A 23681-nucleotide genomic window follows, 5' to 3' on the forward strand; every position below is an offset into this window, starting at 1 on the left:
GGGCCTGTGGTGGTTTTCAGGCTGGTCACGCCCCCTGGAGACCCAAGCGGAGGCCCTGGTATCTGGGGTTTATTTATCTTCTACAATTGAAACTTTGTAGCCTGGAGCGGAGCCAAGCCTTTTGCTTGCTCCGTGGCAGCAGCCATTTCTTTTGGGATTTATGTATATTTGAAACTTTGTAGCCTTAAGCAAGGCTTGGGCTGGCCAGGGTGTGTGGAAAGCTTGGCTTCCTCCATTGCCGGGGGCAACGCTAGCCTCCTGCTCTTTCCAGCTCTGTGCTGCCGCCATTTCTGTTTGGGTTTATGTATCTTCTATCATTGAAACTTTGTAGCCTTGAGTGGAGGCCTAGGCCAGCAAGGGCAGGCGGAAAGCTTGGCTTCCTCCATTGCCGGGCAAACCCAAGCCTCCCTCCTGCTCTCTGTGGCCGTAGCCATCTTGGTTGGGTTTATTTGCATATTCGCTCTTGATTGGCTTATAAGCGTGGCTTGCAGGTGTAGCGGAGTGATGGTTAATTTGCATATTACTCTTTTATTAGATAGGATAAGCTTCCTCGAGACTCTTTCACGTGTCTCCTTCTTCAGCAGGTGTATAACTCTCCTGCTGAAGGAGACACGTGAAAGAGTTCAGTACCAATGCAAGGAGGCACAAGTTTAAGTGCCAAAATGAGTGAGCCAAATAAGCTATAGGAATGCAGAGAACAGTCGGGAGTAACTGAAACAGCCTCAAAAGGAAGGTAAGATTAACCTCCTACCTGTCAATTAGATGCAAAATGTTGGTGTCCTAAGGCTGGTGTGGTGTGTTTGTGTGCTTAGATTATCCCAAAGGACTACGAAATACTTGTTTCGTTTATGGCGCCATAGTGTTTTCCTTTACACTATTGTTGGGAAGCCAATGCACAGTGACTCAGGTGGAAGTTCAGACATGTGCTCAAATATATTCTCATCAAGCTCTGACAACTTTAATGCATAAAATTTCAGGTCTATACCTGAAGGCATGGAAAGTGTTCAAACTTGGACAATCTTAAGAAAAATGCAATTATAAAATCCACTTCCATAAAAACATTTATTCATATTGAACTAAGCTTTTTCAAAAAGTGGATGGCTTCTAACTCATGTAACGAAGGATCTGATGTCAGTTTTTAACGAACTCAATTTAAGTCCCCCTTCAACCTCCCCGGCACCCAGTACTGGATTGCTGGATTGTCCAGATTAAGACTGGTATTACATTAGTAACCCCAAACTCACCCATATGCAGATTCTGGAAATTAGGGCCCTGATTAGGTAAAACACATGAGGTCCCCAGTGTGCCACTCAGGAGGCACGCACTCTCAGATGCAGGAACCTGAGAGTGAGTGCCTGCTTAAATGTAACCTGGGCACCTCATGCAACTCATTCTAATCCCAGCCCTGCTGAAATCACCCTTTCTTTTCATTGGGACTGGGGCCTCACCTTGAACTCTAGCCTCTTCAGCTGTGACCCTGACAACTTGCCTAATCTTTTCTTTAAAGACTTGACTATTCCTATATGATCTTGGGTTTAAGTACTATCTTCACCATTTGTTTCTTAACCTCTCTGAACCTTATCTCTACAGTCTGTCCACATCTATACAGAAGGATGACAATATCTGCCTCCCCGGGTTTTGGAAAATATTACATGAGAGAATACACATAAAGTACCTGGCACATAGTAAGCATGCCATGGGTGGCATTATTATTGGGAATCCTATATAATAAAATCTAATATGCAAATTGTTCGACCGGGAGTTTGACCACTTGCTATGATGTGTTCTGACCATCAGGGGGCGGCACGGAACATGGCGGGCATCCGGGACGCGGCACAGACAGCAGGTGACAGTGGAGGCACTGCTGGCCCAATGTGCCCCAACAAGAGCGGGACCACGGCAAGATGGTGGAGCAGGTGAGCGGGTGGTGCCAGGCCAAGGTGGATGTGAGCGGGGGCCTGATCGCACTGCCGATCGCCCCCACAGCAACCAGCAGCAGTGGTGGGGGGGTGAGGCCGCCACCCAGCTCCCAGGCGCTGAGGGAGCTGGGCCACTCAGCCCTGACCATCCTCCCCGTAAATGGTGACCAGCTGCCAGCAGGCCCTGATTACCCAGTCAGGGCTAGGCCCCGGGCTGGGACGGAGAACTGGGGATGGGTGGCGATGACCAACTTCCGCAGTGCCTGGGTGGGGGGCTGCGACCTCTTGCTGGCTACCTGCAGGCCGGGGCGACGGGGATGGAGGTGCGGTGAGAATGTGGGGTGTCTGCTGAGCTCGCTCTCACTCCCCCTGCTAATCTCCCCCAGGATGCCAGGACTCGTGCCGGGGAAGCCCCCATGCTCAGGTGCCAGGCACCCGCGAGGACCCCGCCACACACCCATGTGACCTAGGTGAGCTGGGCTGCAGCCACTGGGACTGCAGGGGCCAGTCAGGCTCCCCGTGGGTTCGTGCAGGAGCCAGTCTGTGAGGCCGGCCGGGAGAGTGTGTGCTGCCTGCCTGGCTTCCATGCAGCACCACTGGGTGGTCCAGAGGCCCATGCTGTGCCCTGGCCTGTGGCATCTGGTTGCGCTCACCGCATCTCCACATGGGGACTCAGGCGCCATGACTCAGGTGGAGGGGGTAGCATGGGGGCCTGGGGGCTCAGGTGCTGCCCAGGGCCCAGAGGTCAGCTGGGACCTGCCCTCCCATGCCAGACGCTTGCACTTTGATCGCTGGCCAGACCTAGCTCTATCTATACATAAAAAGCCTAAGTGACCAGCTGACCAGCCAACAGCTATGACACGTAATGACCACCAGGGAGGCAGATGTTCAATGTAGGAGCTGCCAAGCGACAGCAACTTTGCAGAGTGCCCTCTTGCACTCCGGGACCCTTCCCTCCTGGGGATGTCGGACTGTTGGTTTCGGCCCAATCCCTGCAGGCCAGGCTGAGGGACCCCACCTGCTGGAGGGACCCTGCTCACTCCGCAGACACCCTTCGAGCCCCAGTGCTGCCCCACGTGTGGCTGGCCAGGAGGGACTGTGGGAGGTTGGCTCCAGGGTGTGTCCGGCCCGTCTCACCCAGTCCTGCCCCACTGGCCACCTTCTAATTAATTTCCTTTCAATGTGCATGAATCCGTGCACCAGGCCTCTAGTAATTTAATAATAGAATATAAAATGTTCTTCAAGAACATAAAGCGCTCTTTTAGGTGCTGGCTAGAGACTAAGAGAATGAGCTCAAAGCTAGGGTATGGGAATTTAGGTAACTAAAAGGAAGAATCTCCTTATCATGAAAGTCCTTAAGAGAAGTATGGAATCATTCTTAAAGGAGGACTTTATAAACAGAAGTGCCTGTCACCTGCCAGGGATGATTTGAATGTGGTCCCACCTGAAGGAGAAGCGTGGTCAACATGCTACGCTCCTCCTATTGAAGGCATAAATAGGATTGGCAAGGAAATCCCCAGGGACTTAAAAAACAAATGCATGTTGAGCCCTGGCCAGGTGGCTCAGTTGGTCATCCCATACAACAAAAAGTTATGGCTTTGATCCCCGGTCGGGGCATGTAAGGGAGGCAACCGATTGATGTTTCTCTCACACATCAACGTTTCTCTCTCTCTCCCTTCCCTTTTAAAATCAGTAAGACATATAAAAAAATGAGCGTTGACCTATTAATACTTCACACTAAATTAAAATAATCAAATAGCTTCACTAAAAGGACGAATTAAAAATTTAAATTTAGAAAAAGACATCAACAGAAAGGCCAGAGAAAAATCTCACTATTTAGAGTATCATAAAAGTAAAGTAAAAAAAAATTAGAAAAGATTTCTAAAGATCTCCTTGTTTATAGAGAGGAGGACCCAGTATTCTATCTGTGTGGAATAATGTTAATTATACAACTTTAAAATGTCTCCATTGGCAACTTAAGCTTTTCATTCAGAATTTCTCTCTTCTCTCATTTTTATTTCTTTAGCTGCAGCTTAAGTTTATATACTCTAATTTTGTGCTCAATGGAACTAGCCAACATGAGATCATCTTTCAGGGACTTCAACTACTTACAGGAAAAGTATTAAGTCACTAGTCATCTTTCCCTGAGGATTAAGAAATCTCAGTCTTCTTTTTTTAATATATTTTACTAGAGTCCCAGTGCACGAATTCATGCACCAGTGGGTCCCTCAGTCTGGCCTACAGGATTGGGCCAAAACCGGCTCTCTGCCATCCCCTGAGGGCGCAGGCCAGGCCGAGGGACCCCACCAGTACACGATCAGGGCTGGGGAGGGACATGGGAGGTTGGCTAGTTGGGGAGGGACCGCGGGAGAGCTCCAGGGCATGTCCAGCCTGTCTCAGCCCCAATCAGCCAGACCCCAGCAGGAAGCAAACCTACCGGTTGGAGCATCTGTCCCCTGGTGGTCAGTGCACATCATAGTGACTGGTCGACTGGTCAATTGTCTGCCCCCTGGTGGTCAGTGCACGTCATAGAGAGCAGTTGAGCAGCCTTAGCATATCATTAGCATATTATGCTTTGATTGGTTGAACAGCTGACCAGTCGACTGGACACTTAGCATATTAGGCTTTTATTATATAGGATTGATTTTTTTCAGAGAGAAAGAGAGTTAGAAACATCGATGAGAGAGAAACATCGATCAGCTGCTTCCTGCACACCCCCCACTGAGGATGTGCCCACAACTAAGGTACATGCCCTTGACCAGAATCGAACCTGGGACCCTTCAGTCCACAGGCCGATGCTCTATCCACTGAGCCAAACCAGCCAGGGCTCAGTCTTCTTCTTTTTTTTTTTTTCAGTCTTCTTTTTAAAAATTGATTTTACAGAGAGGAATGGAGAGGGAGAAACATTGATGTGAGACAGAAACACTGATCGGTTGCCTCTCTTTTGCACCCTGACCAGGGATCAAACCTATAACTTGGGTACGTACCCTAACCGGCAATCAAACCTGCTACCTTTTGTTGCACAGGACGACACCCAACTAGGTGAGCCACATCAGCCAGGGCTTTTTTTTTTTTTCTTTACTTCCTTTTTTCGGAGTACTCTCAGTAAGTTATCTATAGCTTTCAGGCCCCAGCCATGTGTAGTGCACACAGAACAAGGGTAAGAATGTGTTTGAGACCCATTACTTACTTTGCTTTAGAGATGAATTTGTAAGTGTCATTCCAGTAAGCCAGAAGATCCGTTGCCTCTTCATCATATACCCGAATGTTATGATATTCGAAGACTCCTGGGAAGAAGTTATCTATCTCTCGAGTGACATTCAAAATATACCGCACCCTGCAAAAAAAAAAAAAACAAGGGAGAAATTGGCTCTACTACTCAGGCTAAATCCAATTTCCAGCATTGCTTTTCTTATTTACAACTTTTTTACTCCCTGCGCTGAAATTAAATACCAAAATATTGAAGAAAGCTAAAAAACTAAGAGGCTATACTTATTTAGTACAGAAACTGTATAACACGGTCCTGGGCACACCTGGGCACCAGGGAATTACTTGGAGAAAAGTTGTCTACCAAGTTGAACATCTAAATTCCATTTCAGTTTACGTAGTTACACAATCTCATCTTGGATAGTCTTTTGAAAACATGTCTCGTATTTTACTCAAAAGAATCAGCCTGAGGCCCAAGAGGGACAATTCCTCTTTAGTCACTAAAATTACCAGCAATATAATATATTCTTTGGAAGTTACTTGTATTAAATTATGTATCTCAAGAAACAAACAAAAAACAGAAGGAGGAGAAATTTCCTATCTTCCTAAATGCCAGATTGTCAGATTTTGCTCTCCTACTCTCTCTAAACTATGAAATGCAAATGAGGCCAGAGCTGGGAGGGTCAGAGGAAAGTTGGACTTGAAACTCTCTGAACTCTCTAGGCTGCATTCCTGGCTGCTATGGCAGCAGATGTGTCTGAGAGTTCTCCTATACTGAGAGGCTGCAGGAAAGGGTTTCTGTATCAAGAAATTTTTCTGCTATCTGTCTCCCTGCACAATCTCAATAAATACTTGGGTTTAGTTTGCCAAAGGGTTATCTTTTCTCAATGCTGTGTGAACTTAGATATCATTGGAGTTTACTCTAACAACACAGCACAGGCTCCCTCATTTTTCTGCAGAAGCTGCTTCCTTCTCAGAACCGCATATAGGGAGGGTCCTACAAACCCATTTCCGAAGTCAGAGAAATGACTACAGGAAGGGAGAGCCGTAGCTAACCAGTTCTGTGGTTAGGTGAGGAGACCAAAATTGTTCTGGGATATGATTTGAATCTGTTAACTTAGCATCAAAGTTTATTACCAGAAATGATTTTTCTTTTTAATTTAAAAAGAAAGCACGTGCAACTTGGGAAAGTCTAATAGTTCCCCAAAAGGTTAAAGATAGAGTTACCATATGACCCAGCAATGCCTCTCCTAGGCAGAAACTCAAGAGATATGAAAACAGAAGTCCACCTAAAAATTTGTACATGATTGTTCATCTCAGTTTTTAAAATAGCCAAAAAGTGGAAACAACCTAAATGTCCATCAAATGATGAATGGGTAAATTATGAATATTATTTGGCAAGAAAAAAAGGAATGAAGTACTAATAATACATGCTATAACATTAATAAATGTTGAAATATATTGTTAAGTTAAAAAATTCTTAAAAGACCACATACTATATGATTCCATTTATAGTATATGAAATGTCCAGAATAGGCAAATCTATAGAGACAGACAGTAGATTAGTAGTTTCTAGAGCAGCCGTGGGCAAACTACGGCCCGCGGGCTGGATCCGGCTGTTCTATCCGGTTCTCTTGCTCTCCCCTCCGCTCCTTTACTTTGAATTTATATTAGTTCACACAAACACTCCATCCATGCTTTTGTTCCGGCCCTCCGGTCCAATTTAAGAACCCATTGTGGCCCTTGAGTCAAAAAGTTTGCCCACCCCTGTAGAGGCTAAGGGAAAGAAGGGAATAGAGGCAGCTAAAGAGTATAGGCTTTCTTTTTGGGTTGAAAATGTTTTAAATTGCTTGCTGCACAACTGTGAATGTACTAAAAACCACTGAAGTATACATTTTTAGTGGGTGAACTGTATGGTATATGTATTATCTCTCAATAAAACTGTCAGAAAAAGCCCAGCCAGTATGGTTCAGTGGTGGAGCAACAACCCATGAACCAGGAGGTCACTGTTCGATTACTGGTCAGGGCACATGCCTAGGTTGCAGGCTCGATCCCCAATAGGTGGCATGCAGAAGGCAGCTGATCAATGATTCTCTCTCATCACTGATGTTTCTATCTCTCCCTCTTCCTTCCTTTCTCTCTAAAATCAACAAAAACATAGTTTAAAAAACTGTCAGAAAAACATGAGCAAGCACACTTATTTTATTTAAAATAAATATGCATCCCTGGCCAGTGTGGCCCAGTGGTTGAGTGACAACCCATAGACCAAGAGGTCCCTGGTTCAATTCCTGGTTGCGGCAAATGCCCGGGTTGTGGGCTTGATCCCCAGTAGGGAGAGTGCAGGAGGCAGCTGATTGATGTTTCTCTCTTATCTATGTTTCTATCTTTCTATCCATCTGCCTTCCTCTCTCTCAAAAACATATTTTTAAAAAACTTTAAAAAAAAAAGAAGAACCTTCCACCTCCAATTCCAAACTTCAGTAAAGGATTATGGTAAAATGGGACTTCCCGATTCTTTTTATTATAGAGCTTTAGGCAGCTACTTCCAATTGGAATTGACACTCCTTGAAATTTCTTTGCCATCTCTATATGGAGTAGCACTTTACTTGGGGCCCTAAAGTCAGTAGATTAGTGAAAATAGCCTTAATGTAAAAATTACACTTGAAAATCCCTTAATTCATCCATAGGCACATGTTTTGGGGTATAGTTCCCTGAACTGTAATTCTTCACCGACTAAAGTTTAATAAATTTAAGAAACAAGATCTAAGTTAATATCCAAATATCCAACCATACTGACTTTTAAAACCTGCATTTTATAATTTAGCCTTATCAGTAGTAAATGAGATGAATAGGTCTCATCTCTAAGCGGGGGTTGTAAGTCAAAAGTCCAAGTGTATGTATGTGTTATGGGATTCCAATGCATTTCCAAGCACTGCTATGTCAGATTTCATATTAAACACTGTATCTAGGTCCTAGTTTCCTATAAGCCAGCTTAATTTTTCTATCATTCCTTCACATTTACTGAGTATCCTATAAAGCTCTGAGCTAGGGAGATGTATGTTTTACACAAAACCAAGATAGAGTCTCTGCTTTTAAGAACTCTAGACTTAATTCTTATCAATTTAAACTTCCCAAGCTCTACTTATTTCCATATCTTAAATTAAGTAACCAGATTTCCTCCCATGGAACTCTTTTTATAATCATTTGGCTTAAGTCTTGCTCCAAGTTCATTTTAGCAATTATGACATACCTTTCTTCTGGGGGAAAAGTAGGGAGTATGCATTTAATCATGCTAAAGATAACCAGAAGGCTGACTTGGAGCTGAGAAAACAGGCAGCCCATAACCAGCCAGGCAGCCATCGCTCTCTGTGAGTCTCAGTAGGTCTTATCTCTGTCTACAATGAAGAGTTAGCATGGCCAATTTCCAGACACGATTTTCTCTTCTCTTGTTGGGATGATATGACCTGCTAAGGCCAAGTTCAATAAAAAACTTAGGCATTAGCTAAGAAATAAAAAGGAAATAATGGCAATAGCTTTTTACTTGCTGAATGTTCATTGTGGTCTCAATTGCTACAATAAAATTCAATAACCATACAGTTTAGGAGTACATTTCCTCATACAAGGTAGGTCCTTCTTGTTCAATTTCAGAAGCTCATCCATTTTTAACCTACTTAGTCTACAAGTAACTTACCGAGTCTCATTTATCTTTGTACACTTAAAAAAAAAAAATCCTCACCTGAGGATGTGCTTTTAGTGATTTTTAGAGAGAGGGTGGGGGCGGGGAGAGAGAAGCATCGATCTGAGAGAGAAACATCTATCAGTTGACTCTGGTACACTCCCCTAACCGGGAATTGAACCTGCAACCTAGGTATGTGCTCTGACAGGAATCCAACCCACAACCTTTTTGGTGCATTTGCTCCAACCAACTGAGCCACCTGGCTAGGGCTTATTTATCTTTGGATCTCTAGCACCTAGCACTATGCGAGACCTACAGAAGATACTCAATAAACACTGAACAGACAGCTGTGAAACCGACATATGCAGTTCTGCATATTCTTACATAAAAATAGGGACCAAAGGTAAAACTATAGAGACAGCAAAAAGATCAGTGGTTGCCGGGGTTGGAAGTGGGGAGGATAAATGGATGGAGCATAGGGGATTTTTAGGGCAGTGAAAATACTCTGTAATACCATAATGATGGATACATTATACATTTGTCCAAAGCCACAGAATGTACAACAACCAAGAGTGAATCATAAGCTATGGATTGGGGTGATTATGTCTCAATGTAGGGTCCTCAAGTATAACAAATGCACCACTCTGGTGGGGGATACTGATAATGGGGAGGCTATGTATGTGTTGGGGCAGGGGTATGTGGCAAATCTCTGTATCTTCCCTTAAAGTTTGCTGTGAACCCTTAAACTGCTCTAAAAAAAAACCACACAAAAATTTTTTTTAAGGGAACTAGTAACTGCATTTGGTTTTAAACAGCAGGAAAGGCTTACACATTTGTTTCTGAAAGCCTTACTACTGAAACAGTTGATCTTTCATGGTAGGTAGGAGGATGAAACAGTGGGAGAATAGCAGTTTTAATTCTTATTAGACTGAAGTTGATTAGAATCAACAGGAAGCAACTCTAGAGTGTAAAGTAACTCACTGACACCTCTTTGACTGGAAACGGTAAAGATAAAACAGTGATGCTTACCCTCGGTTCTGTAAATCCTCTAAGTTAGAGGCATTCCATTCGGAGCCCTGTGGAACCAAAATGACAGGGTTAGGGAGTACTAGCACATGAACCAAATACAATATTTAAACAGGAGTCCTGTGAGGGAAGAAGCAGTTTCTAAAAAGAATGCCAATACCATCACTGAATTTCCTCTCTATGTGCCAGGTACTTTGTATGTTATCATGTTTAGTTTTCACAAATGATAAAGTTATCTTCATTTTTATAGATAAGAAAACCAACCCTCAGAGAATTAAAATAATTTCTGTTCAAGATCACAACGATGGAAAGATATCTCTGATCTCTGACCATTCTCCAATTTAAGTTAAATGTCTGTTATTCTTGTTTACAGTACTCTGACTTTTTCAAAAGCATGTATTGTAATTGTTGTTTGTGTATTTATTTATGTGTTTATTTACTACCTCTCTTCCACTGTAATGTAAGCTTCTCTTGTTCCCTATGGAAACGCCAGTATACTGCCTGACACCTGGCAGGTATTCAATAAACATTGTTGAATGAACAAAATGGCATTATTATGAATTAAACCTAGATTTCAGTCTAAAGCCCACACTCTTTCTAGTGCATTATGTTTCATGTAGGGAGTTGGGCTGAGGTGGGGGGAGAGGGAGAAAGAGAGAGAGGAAGGAAGAGAGAGAGAGAGAAAAAGAGAGAGAGAGAGAGAGAGAGAGAGAGAGAGAGAGAGAGAGGAGTGAAATAGCAGCTTCTGTAAAAAAAATGAGGGAAACAGGATACACAAAATTTAAGGAGGTTCTATAGATTATCTGAAAGATACATCAATTTTTAATATTTTGACACATTTGCTTTCTCTCTCTTCCCTTTCTTTCAATATATGTCCTATTTCTCCCCCTGAACCATTTAAAAGCAATTTGAGCGTCGTTACTTCACTTCAATACTTGACCATGTATCATTTAAGAACAAAAACGTTCTCTTATGTAATTCCATTTTTATAACCAAGAAAGATAACATCAATACATATCTGAATTTCAAAAATTATCCTTAAAAATATACTTCAGCCTTGTGGGGTGTGGCTCAGAGGTTGAGTGTAGAGACCCATGAACCAGGATGTCATGGTTCAATTCCCAGTCAGGGCACATGCCCAGGTTGTGGGCTTGATCCCCAATAGGGGGTATGCAGGAGGCAGCTGATCAATGATTCTCTCTCATCATTGATGTTTCTATCTCTCTTTCCCTCTTCCTCTCTGAAATCAATAAAAACAAATATTTAAAAAAAACAAAAAATATACTTTATATTCACTCAATTAAGAATCATACCTTGCATTTAGTTGTCTCTATCTCCTTTAATTTAGAATAGTCCATCCTTATCTTTATTTTATCTTTCATGACATTAACATTTTAATAGACTACAGGTCTGTAACCTTGGGAAAACTGCCCACAATCTGTATTTTTCTGATTGTTTCCTGATAACTAGATTCAGGTCAAGTATTCTTGGCAAGAATATAACAAGGGTGATGTTTTGTACTTCCTACTGCATCAAATCATGAGGCACATACTGTCACTTTGTCCCATTATTTATCATGCTGACTTTGAATTCTTGGTAGTATCTTTGTGTCAGCTACATCCTTCTATTGTAGAGTTTGCTTTACAAGTAGTCATCTTTAGGTGTAAGCAATCTTTGAGGCCATGTGAATATTCTGTTTAATAATAATCCTGTTATGCTTTAAAGTTATTTGATAAATGGAATTTAGCATTAGAAGACGGGTTCAAGTCTGAAACCCACTCCTACTGTGAGGCATTAGACAAACTACTTAACCTGTCCTCATTTTCCTTATCTATAAAATGGAACTCTCTTATCCCCCCACCCTCACATAGTTCTATACATCTAGTGAGTACTTTCCTCCTTAAATTACAAATATATAGTTTCTCCCAATTCCTTCTGCCATGTGAGAATACAAAGAGAAGTCTGAAACCCAGAAGAGGGCCCTCACTCAACCTGCAGGCACCCTGATGCCAGACTTTTAGACTCTAGAACTGTGACAAATAAATTTCTGCCTTTTATAAGCCAACAAACAGTTTCTCACATATTGAAATGGAAAACCTCTTCATTCTGAATCCTCTACACACTGTCCTTTCCTCCTTCCCTTCATAGCCAAGTTTCACAGAAACATAATCTAACACTTCCTCTAATTCCTCATTTCCCATGAGTCTCAATCCACAGCATTATGGCTTCTGCCCTCATCATTCTTGCTAATGTTTCTAATGAGTTTTCTAATTGTCTAATCCAAGGGTCACTTTTGTATCCTTATCCCTTTGGTCTTCTGTGAGTATCTATCTGATATGGATCATCACTCCTTCCTTATGGAATTAGATCACACTCCACAAATATCTACCCTCATGCCTGGCACAATAAAGAGGATCAAGAAATGTTTGTTGAATGATTAAATGAAACAAGTAAATAAGGCACTGTGAAAATTGTTAAGTGTTATGCAAGCACTATCACAATATTACAAGTGAAATGTAATTTAGCCATTTAACTGGAAGATCTCAAGGATACTGTACCAAGGTTCCAGTAAGTGATGAACAACTGATCTTTTCTACAGAGTAGGGCTCAGCTGACTTGCTTTCCAAAAATATGGAAGGTTCTGAAGGCTTTAGGCTCAAGCTTAGAAAACCAGCTCTCACACCAAAGAAAGAGGCAAGAACTACAAAGGACTTCAAGGAGAAAGAAGTCAAGTAATACTCAAGGGTTGAGTGGCTAAACTGGAACCAGGGAAATGTGATCCCTAACTCCTTAATTTAGAAATCTAAATCCTCTGAGAGGAACTCTGTCCAGCTAGATGGAAATAACCCTGACATGATGGGGAAAGTCCATGGTTTTTATCTACCTGTCTGAGAAAATTCAACCTGACAATCTGAAATGACACATATCCAGAAACAAAATAAACTAAAAGCCCTGGCTACTGTCGCAGTGAAGCCTGTGCAATGTGACTTGGGCTGTGGTTATGGCTGCTTTAAGTTCAACCTGAAAGAAAGAACTGGAGTCAATGTGGTGTAATTACTTTTCTGCCCTCAATGCAAATGCCATTTATATTGGCCTCCTGGGGTCTTCCACAGATTCAACCTCTTTTTCTCTGCTTCTCAGGCTTACAATGACTTAATTCCATGGGGTTTTCACTATTTTCTATGTAATTATGCAAAGCATTTTCTAATATTCCTGAAATGTAAAATGAAATCTTGGGACTGTAATACATTTTTAACTAAGTTCATTTCCATCTTTTTACTCTGGGTTCCCCTACACTGTACTCTGGCCCAAAGATCCAAGTGACTGATTTTTTCCCCCAATTGTTAGCCTCAGGAAATAGCCCTGTTGGGGTCCAAATGTTCCAACCAAAATAGAATAGGAGAGCACATTTATGGCAAATACAAAAGAGTGTACTGGGGTTCTCCTCAAATCAATACAACTTGACATAATTAAGGACTGGTATCCCAGGCTATATCTTTTTCATCACACCTACAGCCTCAACACTGTAAGTTACATTATTGTGGCAACCAGGCACAAAATCTCTTTTAACTTTATCCTATACATCTCTAGTAGAGGGATGAAAATCATGACTATGATAAAAATAGTCAATTTGATTATTTTTAGACTTATTCACATATCCTCCATTTCTCTGCACCTACTGTAAAAAAGTAACCACCAATTTGAGGCTTAATTTTTCCTTGAAAAATAAACACTATTCTACAAGGATATTGTAATGTCAAATCTTGAAAAACATACCAGCAGTAAAATTCAGACTACTTTTTTTTCATGAACAAAATTATTGGTTGTGTGTCCAATACTCCTGTGTTTCCCTTGTTGAACTAAGAAAGCTGCCTGCCTTTCTGCAAAGGGTCTCTGTTCACATCTTGCTTTTTCTCAGCCAAATCGGCCAGCCTCCAGGAGAGCTGTTGATGTTGAGATTTGGTTGGGCAAAAGCTTCCAGCTCAGAGAAATATTACACTCTTAAGGGTGTGGAAGAACTTTTTCTGGAAATAGTCTGGCTTCCAGCCAATGAATCCTCTCTTCTTGCTGCAGATTTTCTTTAAACTACGCTCTACACATTTCTTCTTCAGACCAGCTGGACACCTTTTCAAATAAACATCTCTGTGTAGTGCACTGCAGAGCTGAACATTCTTCCAAGGGAGGGGAGAAATCCTGCTGCCTCCCTTCACACAACTACTTGCACTCCAGGCATGGCAGCTATGCACATGATAAAATGATTTTGCAGAAAATTACCACCACCATTTGCAACTTGGATAAGACATCTTTTTCCGTGTTAATTGCTGGGGAAGCCAGCAGAGCACAGACTCACTGGAGAAAATATAGGGGGTTGGACACAGGACATGGTGGTGCAAACAAAGGGAGAAAGCCATCAGGGAAAAAGTACAATAAGATGTTTAGACAATCTGTTCATCTACTTATTTTGTTGGATAAGAGTTAAATTTCAGGACTCTCTACTTAGAAAGATTTTTTCTCAAATAAGAACAATATTCACAATAAAAAGAACATGTCCATTCTCTTGAAAACAGAATTGTATCTGCAGCAGAATAGTTTCCTTTTTCCAAAAATACAGACATTGATACTTATTAAAAATGAACTGTTCTTTCTGTTTAAAGTACTATTAAAATTTGTTTATATGTCCTAAAATATGCCATTTGAAGAGGGGGAGTAAGAAGAAGGTAGTTCTTGAAGGGGTGGCATCAGAGACATGGGGAAGTATGACTGAAATTAAACAGGTTGACGAGTCAGATATGGACTATACTTGATATTCATGTCTATATTCTTTTAGGTATAAAATCCAAGCTCAATGGAGAATTTAAGTTTATAGTGCTGGTCACTTTCAAACATGAGCTATTGTGGCTATGGACACTTGCCCTTCATAAAAATGTCATGATACATGACAGTTGGGGACAGGGTCCATTTGAATGACTCAGAAGTCTTCTATAGATAACACAAAAATTCTTTCCAGCAATACAAGAGCAGGGAATATCTGAATCCTCATGGAAGTATATACAAAAGACAACAAAGACAGATGCTTTACAAATGAAAAGGTCAATGACAGCTTTGCTGTATGATCCACATCTAGAAAGAAGCTCCCTTCCTAGCTCAGCTTTTCATGAGTAATTTCATAGCTATATACCACTATGAATCACTCTGTAGTACTCAGAGCAAGCATGTCAAACTCAAAGGCTAACACAGGCCAAATAAATGAGGCATGCTGCGAGTTTGACATGCTTGCTCTGGAGTGTCAGCAAGTTAATTCAGGGCACAAGCCTTCCATGACACAAAGCTTGACTGCTGGGTGAAATAAACTCTTGAATATTCGGGGTGAGATGATCCAGTTTAGTCAGTTCCTGTGCATTTATTCTTCTCTCCTGTTTCCCAGCTTCTAATTATTTCACAGTTCACAAATGTCCTCACCAGAGAAAGAAGTGAAATTCAAACCAATCGAATTTAGTTCCTTGTTAGCATTTTTGGTCAAAGTGTGTGGGAAATGGAAACAAAAACAAGGTTTTGCCCTGGCCAGTGGCTCAGTTGGTTGGAGTGTCATCCTGTATACCAAAAAGATTTCAGGCTTGATTCCCAGTCAGAGCACATACCTAGATTGCAGGTTTGATCTGTAGGTGGGACCCGTAAGGGAGGCAACTGAACGATGTTTCTCTCTCTCATCCATGTTTCTCTTTCTCTCTCTCCCCTTCCTCTCTCTTTAAAAATCAATAAACATATCCTAGGATGAGCATAAAAACAAACAAAAAAAACCCACAGTGGTTTTGGCATCTTCCCAGTCCCCCCACCCCCCAATTTTAATAGTTCTAGTTAACCTTGTTCCCACTACTACGTACAGATGAAAACTAGAACGCTTTAACATTTAGGATTTTAGAAGCTTTCCCAATTTATCTGTCAGAGAGGTCCTCTTGGGCTAATTACAGGTTAATGAATGTTCAAGAACTATGAAGAACAATTTTAAATCACCAAATTTTTAGTAATCATAAAAGTATTCGGAACTCAAAATGTAGCTACAAGGTTCAAAATGCTTAAAAATCCAATAGCCTCTCATTGTAAGTAGTTCCCACTTGCTCTGCTCAGATATATCCAACCTTAAGACACATTTGGCAGACTTGAAAGAGTGACCTTAAAGGATTATCCTAGTTGGGTACACTGTAGAAAACTATTACAGACTATTATGAAGAGAACAGATGAGATATTTAATAACCCATTGGGGGGGAGGGGCGGAGAGGGAGGAGAAGGCCTGTTCTGTAGCATCTGCCAGTTTCCTTGGTGTAAATTTTCCCACCATAGTCAATCTTATGAAATCACTGACTGAGAAATTGGGAATAGATGAGCAGAAACTCACCATTATATAACATCTCCGCCACACAATAGACATAAATAAACGTAAGAGCACAGATAATAGTAAAAAAATTAGAAACTGATGAGGTTTGAGTATTTATTACCTTTGTTTTTAATGTTGTTACATTTTATTTAAATATAATAAAATTTAACAGTTGCTCCTTCCCCATGGGTTGGTATGGACTATCTTTGGCACACCACTTAAACGGGCCCCAAAACTTACCAAGAACACGTGCTCAAATATCTGTGTAGGACTGTCCATCTGACCAAGAATCACTATCATTTCATTATCTATATATTCCTTGAATTCTCTCAGGTTGCAAACCATTTGCATTTCCAACTCAGTTCGTATCTGAAACAAAGATGACATATTATACTAATTTCTGTAAAGCCCCTCTGTACTTTCAGTCACTCACCATTTTTAGCCCCATACCTATCCCACTCCTACCTGGCCTTGAAACAATGAGGACTTAAGGTCTCTTACCTCTTTGGATGTGATATTCTCCAAATCCTTCTGCATCATAATCTCCCTTAATTTGGTTTTAATTAGTCTTTCTGTTCGCTCACGTTCAGTTGGTCTGAGAAGAGAGAAATATTGATTTTTCTTAGGCAGGAATTTAATTAAGTTAATGAATGTGCTATTTGATTATGGTTCCAAATTGACAGGTTTCTATTACCTTTAAATTTATATTATGGAGGAACGGCCAAAAGAGAACAATATTTTTAAAAATTTCTTTTCAGAATGTAAATATTTAGAAATTATTACTTGAAGGTTGTACATGTCTAAAAGCCCTTAAATATATTCACATATATCGATCATGAAGAAATAAAGGCAAATAAGCTATACTGAGTATAAATTTAATGGAGGACCACAATCCATATTTTCTCATCAAGTACCACTGAGTACCACTTGCTGAGCTGGGTAGGCCAGTGATGTGACCCACTATGGAATTGGGTCTTCTGTTGCATAAAATGCCACCTAATGCTTATCATTCATTCATTGCTATGGTTTTAGAAAACAGGAAAGAGGCAAGAGTGATTCCTGCCTTCTTCAATGAGGCAAATTCTCTTCCAAAATGGGTTTCAAGGATTAACTCCCTGGAATATTTCCATTCAAAATTCTTTCCTTTTCACAAAAGCTCTCACAATATCTCTGTGAAATGGTTATCTCCATTTTACAGATAAAGAAAGTAAAAAGCTGGAGGGTTAAATGACATGCCAATGATCACATACACTGGCAAGAGAACCAGAACTGTCAGCCCAGCTTAACACTTCACCTGCAGGATTATGTTGCTTCCCTTAGTCTTCTGATTCTTTTAAAAATAAAATTACTCTTGGAACTTTAATATGAAATCAAATTAGGAAGCTGATTCTCCAGTTACTAGACAGATATTGGTTCAATGTAACTGGATGCTTCTCTCAAAATGCATTATTTCATATTATGCAGAATGTGAGTGAGGCTGACAGAGAGTACTTTCTGTCTCATCTTTCCCTTCCTACCTACTCAAGAAAGGTATCTGCTCTGTACCTCCTTATTTGGAGATGGAAATGGACTAAGCCTTTAGGCATCCTGCCTACCCTTGCTGCCTATAGCCTTATCACTGGCTGCAAAAATAGCTTTAGTAATCTCCAAAGATGGATGTTTTGACCCCACAGCTTTGGGGCTCCCTACCACTGGGGCTTTTAGTTTTTCATGAACCCTGCAAATTCAGCTAATAATTATACCCTGTCAGTCAGCCCTCAGTCTTCCTGTCTTGACTAGGACTAAAATTCTTAATCATGTTCCCTACCATTTTTCCTAGACGTAGCTAATGGCGGAGAGTTACACACTTCAGTCTTCTATTAAAAAGAAATATTGGTAAAAAACAAAGTTTAGCATCTTTGTGCATAGTTTAGATTCCCTAGTTTAGCAATCTTTATCCAACTCCTTCACACTTGCTTGAGGCAGAGTGGTTTGGGAGAGGACACATGTAGGTTTTAATTTTAGTCCTGCTGCTTACTAGTGGTGTGAACTTGAACAAGTTCCTTCCTTTCTCTGAGCCTCTTTCCTTTTATATAAAATAAGGAAAGTAATAATATCTTCCTCATGAGGTTCTTATGAGGATTAAATGATATACTTTTATGAAGTGCCTGGCATAGCACTTGACATAAACTGGAGGCACCATTCAGGTATGTTCCCTTCTTCCCCTTCCTTGGATTTTAAAACATAAATTTTATTCACAGAGCATTTAAGTTCATTTGGCACACATTCTCCCTGTGTTTTTAGCATACTTAAAAAATATTTTTTTCTGGTCAACTTAGGGAGGAAATGGAAAAAGCATTACAAGACAAATACACTTTCTCAATCTCACTGGAGAAAAATTCGGAAAATACATACAAATGCAAGAAAATAAAAATCACTGAAAATCCTTCTATCAGAGACAATCGTTATTAAAATACGATGACTGACAGTTTTCAATCTTTTTCTATGAACAGATACACATTTGTTTATTAAATTATCTTAAAACTGGGGTTATATTGTACACACTAAAAACTAATATTTAATGAGCTTCTACCAGGTGCCAGGGAGTACATTTCATATTATTTTTGTTTGTTTGGGAATGTAGAGAAATTATGGGCAATTTCATTTTCCTCTTTTGTATTATAATTTCCAAATTTCCTCTAATAAAATCATGAAAAATAAGAAGGGTTTCTCTCTTTCATGTAAGTCTGGTTCAGAATGTCCATTTTTGAGCCAGATGCAACATCTATTCCTCTGATACCCATGAACCAGCTGTAAAGCCGGAAATTAGTAACATTTCCCAAGATTCTGAAAGCCAAACTAACCCTTACCTTTTTCGTTACTGTGGGATCTCGAAAGGATGAAGGCTAATGAAAAAGAGGTCCTGGTACCAATAACACCTTTGCAAAAACTTCCATTGCTTTTCTGACTGTTTTGTTCACACAATTCTTGGAAATTTCACCTTTTCTAATAAAAATAATCCTCTATAATAAAAGCCTAATATGCAAATTGTCCCCTCAACTGGGAGTTCGACCAGGGGGCGGGGCTGGCCAGCCAACCGTGGGAAGGGAGGTCCCGGCCAGCAGCCACTACGGACCCTACTCGTGCAAGAAATTCGTGCACTGGGCCTCTAGTTAATTATATTGTCTGAATTAAGCCTTAAAAAATATCATGAACTATTTTGGTATTACTTTAGGAATCTGTAGACGAAGGTTTAGAAGGTCAGTTAGTAAGTAGCTATTCTTCTCTCCCAGCTATAGAATACCTTGGAAATGTAGAAAGATCAACTCAGAGCAAAATAAACATCCTGATTAATTTCCAAAGCAGGAACTAAGTGTGAAAAAATTTCTAAAATAGTCACATAAGTATCAACACACAGGCATAAAAAGGAAATAAACATCAGCTCCACCTTAGGCCTTTATTTAACTCACAGTACACCAGGAAGACTTAATAAAATCTTACTGAGACAGAGTTAACAAGGCAAAGGTCTTAACACAAATTATAAAATATTGAAAAAAAAATCTGCACGTATTAGGTTAGAATTAACATGAAATCTAAGTATTCTTTTTAATTGACTAGAAACATCTTTTCTTTACTTTTTTTTTTTTAAATCCTCACCCAAGGACATGCTTAGAGAGAGGAAGGGAGTGAGAGAGACACAGAAACATTGATGTGAGAGAAAAGCATGGATTGGTTGCCTTCCGTATGTGCCCCAACCAGGGATTGAATCCACAACCTTTCAGTGCATAGGACGACACTCAACCAACTGAGCCACTCCAGCGGGAATAGAAACAACTTAAGTATTGAAAACGTCCTTTTAAAAGCTTCTCTTTGTCATTAATTTATTTACCAAACATTTCTTTCACAGATTATGCAAAGGCAGACTTTAGCTTAACTCCTTTAAGCTCAAATTTCACATTAGTGGAATCTGAATTAATGGGATTTTATGATATTGCAGTTCTTTTCTATGGATACTACATTGTGCCCACGAGTGAAACTCCTCAGGCCTTTGCAGACAACAGAAAGAACAGGGTTCTTTATGTGGCAGTTGTGTAGTGTAGACAATGACTAATATTGCTGGGTAAGATTAATTCCCCAAGAGGAGAGATTAGGGAGGAACAGTGGCTTGCGGCATCCTAGAGCACAACAGAGAGAGGACTTCCATGATCCTTAGCAAACTGACTTACATGTCAGTGAAGAGAGCTGGAGAGTCAGGCCGGTGGGACTGTACATCTTGCATGGCATTCCATTCATTGACTGATGATTGATCTGAGTTGATATGGCTCTCATAATAACTCACCCAGGTGAGAAACAGGCTGCCTGGGTAGTAGTTATGTATTCTGGCCACTTCACAAGCCTTGTGTAAACTCTGTAGTGCAGACCTGAAAGATATGCAGGGAAATGAGCACTGTAGAATTATGGAGGTATCAAAGGCCAATAATCCATGTGTACTTCAATCTCTTTCAATTTTTAAACCCTATAGAATTTGGTCTCTGGAGATTCTACTCCCTGGAATTCAAGATTCTTTGATTCTGATTATAGTAATTATCTGATCATAACACTTGACTAGACAGTTCGTGCTGAAAGATACAGAGCGATATTAAGGTGGGGGTAAAGGGAAACACGAGAACTGATAACCCAACAGTAAAAAACAGGTCCAGGTACCTATGAAACTCATGACCCCATAGTTACAGTCATGCTGTGTCTATGCTATATCACCAGAGAACTAAGATGGCAACCATTTGCTATAGAAAGATTTGTTTTCCTTGGCACAGAATCATGTTACAGCATACATTCTCTATTATTCTTGGAAGCACCACAAAGATCACAGATAGATGTCCCTAAACTTTTAGGATATGTTCTTGAATGTCCAGGCAGCACTGATCTAATGACATTTAAAATTCTTCCTGCCTTAGTCTCCCAATTTCTTTAAACCATTTATTCATACACTTGAGCTACTTTCTAAGAACAGCTCTGGTTATTTTTAGACTAATTAAATCTCTGACTCTGAACTCAGGAACTCAAGAAGAGTAAACAAAACTGAAAAGTAGCTTTTTGGTTATATGCTTGGAAAAACTAAAGCCAGAAATTCTAGAAAGTTAGTTACACAACAACAGAGATCTTTCTGTTTTGTTTACTGATATATCTCAAGTGTTTAAAAGAATGCCTAGTTCATAGTTGAAGCACAGTTAGTATTCGTTGAATGAAATGTGTCTTATTAAGCTATAAACTAATATCTTTCCTAAGAGAAAAGAACAGTATGAGAGAATTTTGTGGCCAATCCATTTACTTTTTTTTTTTTTTTTTAAAAAAAACACAAACACCTGATTTTAGAAGGGAAAGGGTGGGGGGAGGGCAGAGAGGGAGAGGGAGAGGTGGAGGAAGAGGGAGAGGGAGAGGGAAACATCTATTTGTTGTTCCACTTATTTATGCATTAATTGGTTGCTTCTTGTATGTGCCCTGACTGGAGATGGAACTCAAAACCTTGGCTTATTGGGATGAAGCTCTAACCAACTAAGCTACCCAGCCAGGGGTACATATTTTTCTTAAAAATGCCTTTTAATTTGTTTTTCCCTCATAATAAAAGTGATCCATGCTCACTTGGGAAAATTTAGGAACCTCAGGTAAAAGGTAGAAATATCTTGTAAAAGGCAGAAATTTATAGCTAATAAAACATTTCATTCAACAAATACTAACTGTGCTCCAATTATGAACTAGGCATTCTTTTAGGCACTGTAATCTAATGGCCCAAAAATAACTACTGGTAAGGTTTTAGTATAGATTTTTCTAGTCTTTTTGTCTATGCACAGATCTACAATAAATATATGACCATATTCTGCATACAATTTTAACCTGTTCTTTTATTTTACACTTCATCATCAACATCTTTCTATGTCATTAAATATTCTTCAACTAGATACTGTTTAATGGTTTCATACTTAGCAACATGGACATATCATAATTTAACTGATTCCTATTTTTCAGATATTTAAATTGTTTTCTATTTTTTTCCTATTAGAACACTGACAAACATTCTTATAGTTAAAATTTTTGTACACACCCATGATTATTACCTTAGGATACATTCTTAGAAATAGAACTACTAGGTCAAAGGGCATGCAAAATGATAAGGCATATTGGCAAATCATTCTCCAAAAAGGCTGTTCCAGTTTATTCTCCCACCAGTAATATATAACAATATCTGTTCCATGAGTCCTTGTCAACCCTGTATAATGTTAATCCTCCTATATAATAAAGAGGGAATATGCTAATTGACCATCACCCCATCACAAAGATGGCTGCACCCACAGCTGAAGCCAAGTTCCCATAAGGACTCTTAACGAGCAATCAGCAGGGACCTGAGGCTCCGCCCTCCCCCGCCCCCATAGGGCTTGACAGGGGACCTCAGGCCGCACCCCCACCCGGCAGGGCTTGACAGGGGACCTCAGGCCTCACCCCCTGGCCCAGCGCCAGGTCGGGGGACCTCAGGCCATGACCCCTGCCCCAGTGCCAGGCCAGGGGACCTGAGGCCATGCCCCTGCCTGGCAGGGCTTGACGGAGGACCTCACGGTGCGCTTCCCGTCCTGGTGCTGGGTTAGGGGACCTCAGGCTGCTCCCCCCACCCCAGCACCAGGCCAGGGGACCTCAGACCGCACCCCATGCCTGGCGGGGCTTGACAGTGGACCTCAGGCCTTGCCTTGTGCCTTGGCATCAGGCTGGGGGACCTCAGGCCACGCTCCCCATCCTGGCACTGGGCCAGGGGACCTGAGACTACATCCCCTGCCTGGCGGGGCTTGACAAGGGTGGGACTGGCCAGGTCTGGATCTAGCCCAATGCGGGGGTGGGCAGCCAGGTCTGGGTCTCACATGATTTTGAGGTGCATGTGGGTGGGCGGGGACTTGACTCTGGGTCCCATGGTGCACCCCAGACTCTGATAGGAGGAAGGTTTTCATATACATTTTACTAATTTTCTTTCATCTCTGACACTTCTATTATAGAGAAAGGGCAAGTAGCAATATTAAATTATTTCCTCTAATTAATCCCCTTTTAATGAGCACAAATTTTGTGCACCGGGCCACTAGTTTAAAAATAATACCATTACCAATTTGATAAGAAAAAAAACATACCAGTCTATTTTATCAGGAAAACAGACTTTTCCTTATAAACAAGTTTGTGGAATCTTTAAAAATGCTTTTCTATTATTCAAATTCTCAGAGAATTAAGTCAAACTCAGAGTGATTTTCAGTTTCATTACACAGATTCAAAGGTAAAGTCAGCTTAGTGTAAAGCACAGGATATTCAGTGCATGTTTTCTTCATCAGGAAAACACATGCTTCAAAAGCATATGCCACAAGGGCCTGGCGCAAGTACCCTAAAATACACTCAAGCTTAGCCACCTCAGATACTGCAGCTGCCTACAGCTGTGGGAGGCTGCAGTAACTACCTTCCTGTATAGGAAACAC

General features: G+C 40.8%; 1 protein-coding gene across 2 annotated transcripts in view; it reads right to left on the minus strand.

The window, feature by feature from the left end:
* Positions 1-23681, minus strand: part of SSH2 (slingshot protein phosphatase 2) — a 249106-nt gene that overhangs the window by 22990 nt on the left and 202435 nt on the right. For both annotated transcript variants that reach the window (XM_080681958.1, XM_080681957.1), the window contains 5 exons: positions 20406-20600; positions 16702-16795; positions 16441-16569; positions 9831-9877; positions 5110-5256 (listed from right to left, as the gene is read on the minus strand). In XM_080681958.1, coding sequence (XP_080538084.1) covers positions 5110-5256; positions 9831-9877; positions 16441-16569; positions 16702-16795; positions 20406-20600 — 612 coding nt within the window. The remainder of the gene's footprint in view (positions 1-5109; positions 5257-9830; positions 9878-16440; positions 16570-16701; positions 16796-20405; positions 20601-23681) is intronic.

Source organism: Plecotus auritus, assembly GCF_963455305.1.
Source record: "Plecotus auritus genome assembly, chromosome: 7".
In the NCBI taxonomy this organism is placed as follows: domain Eukaryota; kingdom Metazoa; phylum Chordata; class Mammalia; order Chiroptera; family Vespertilionidae; genus Plecotus; species Plecotus auritus.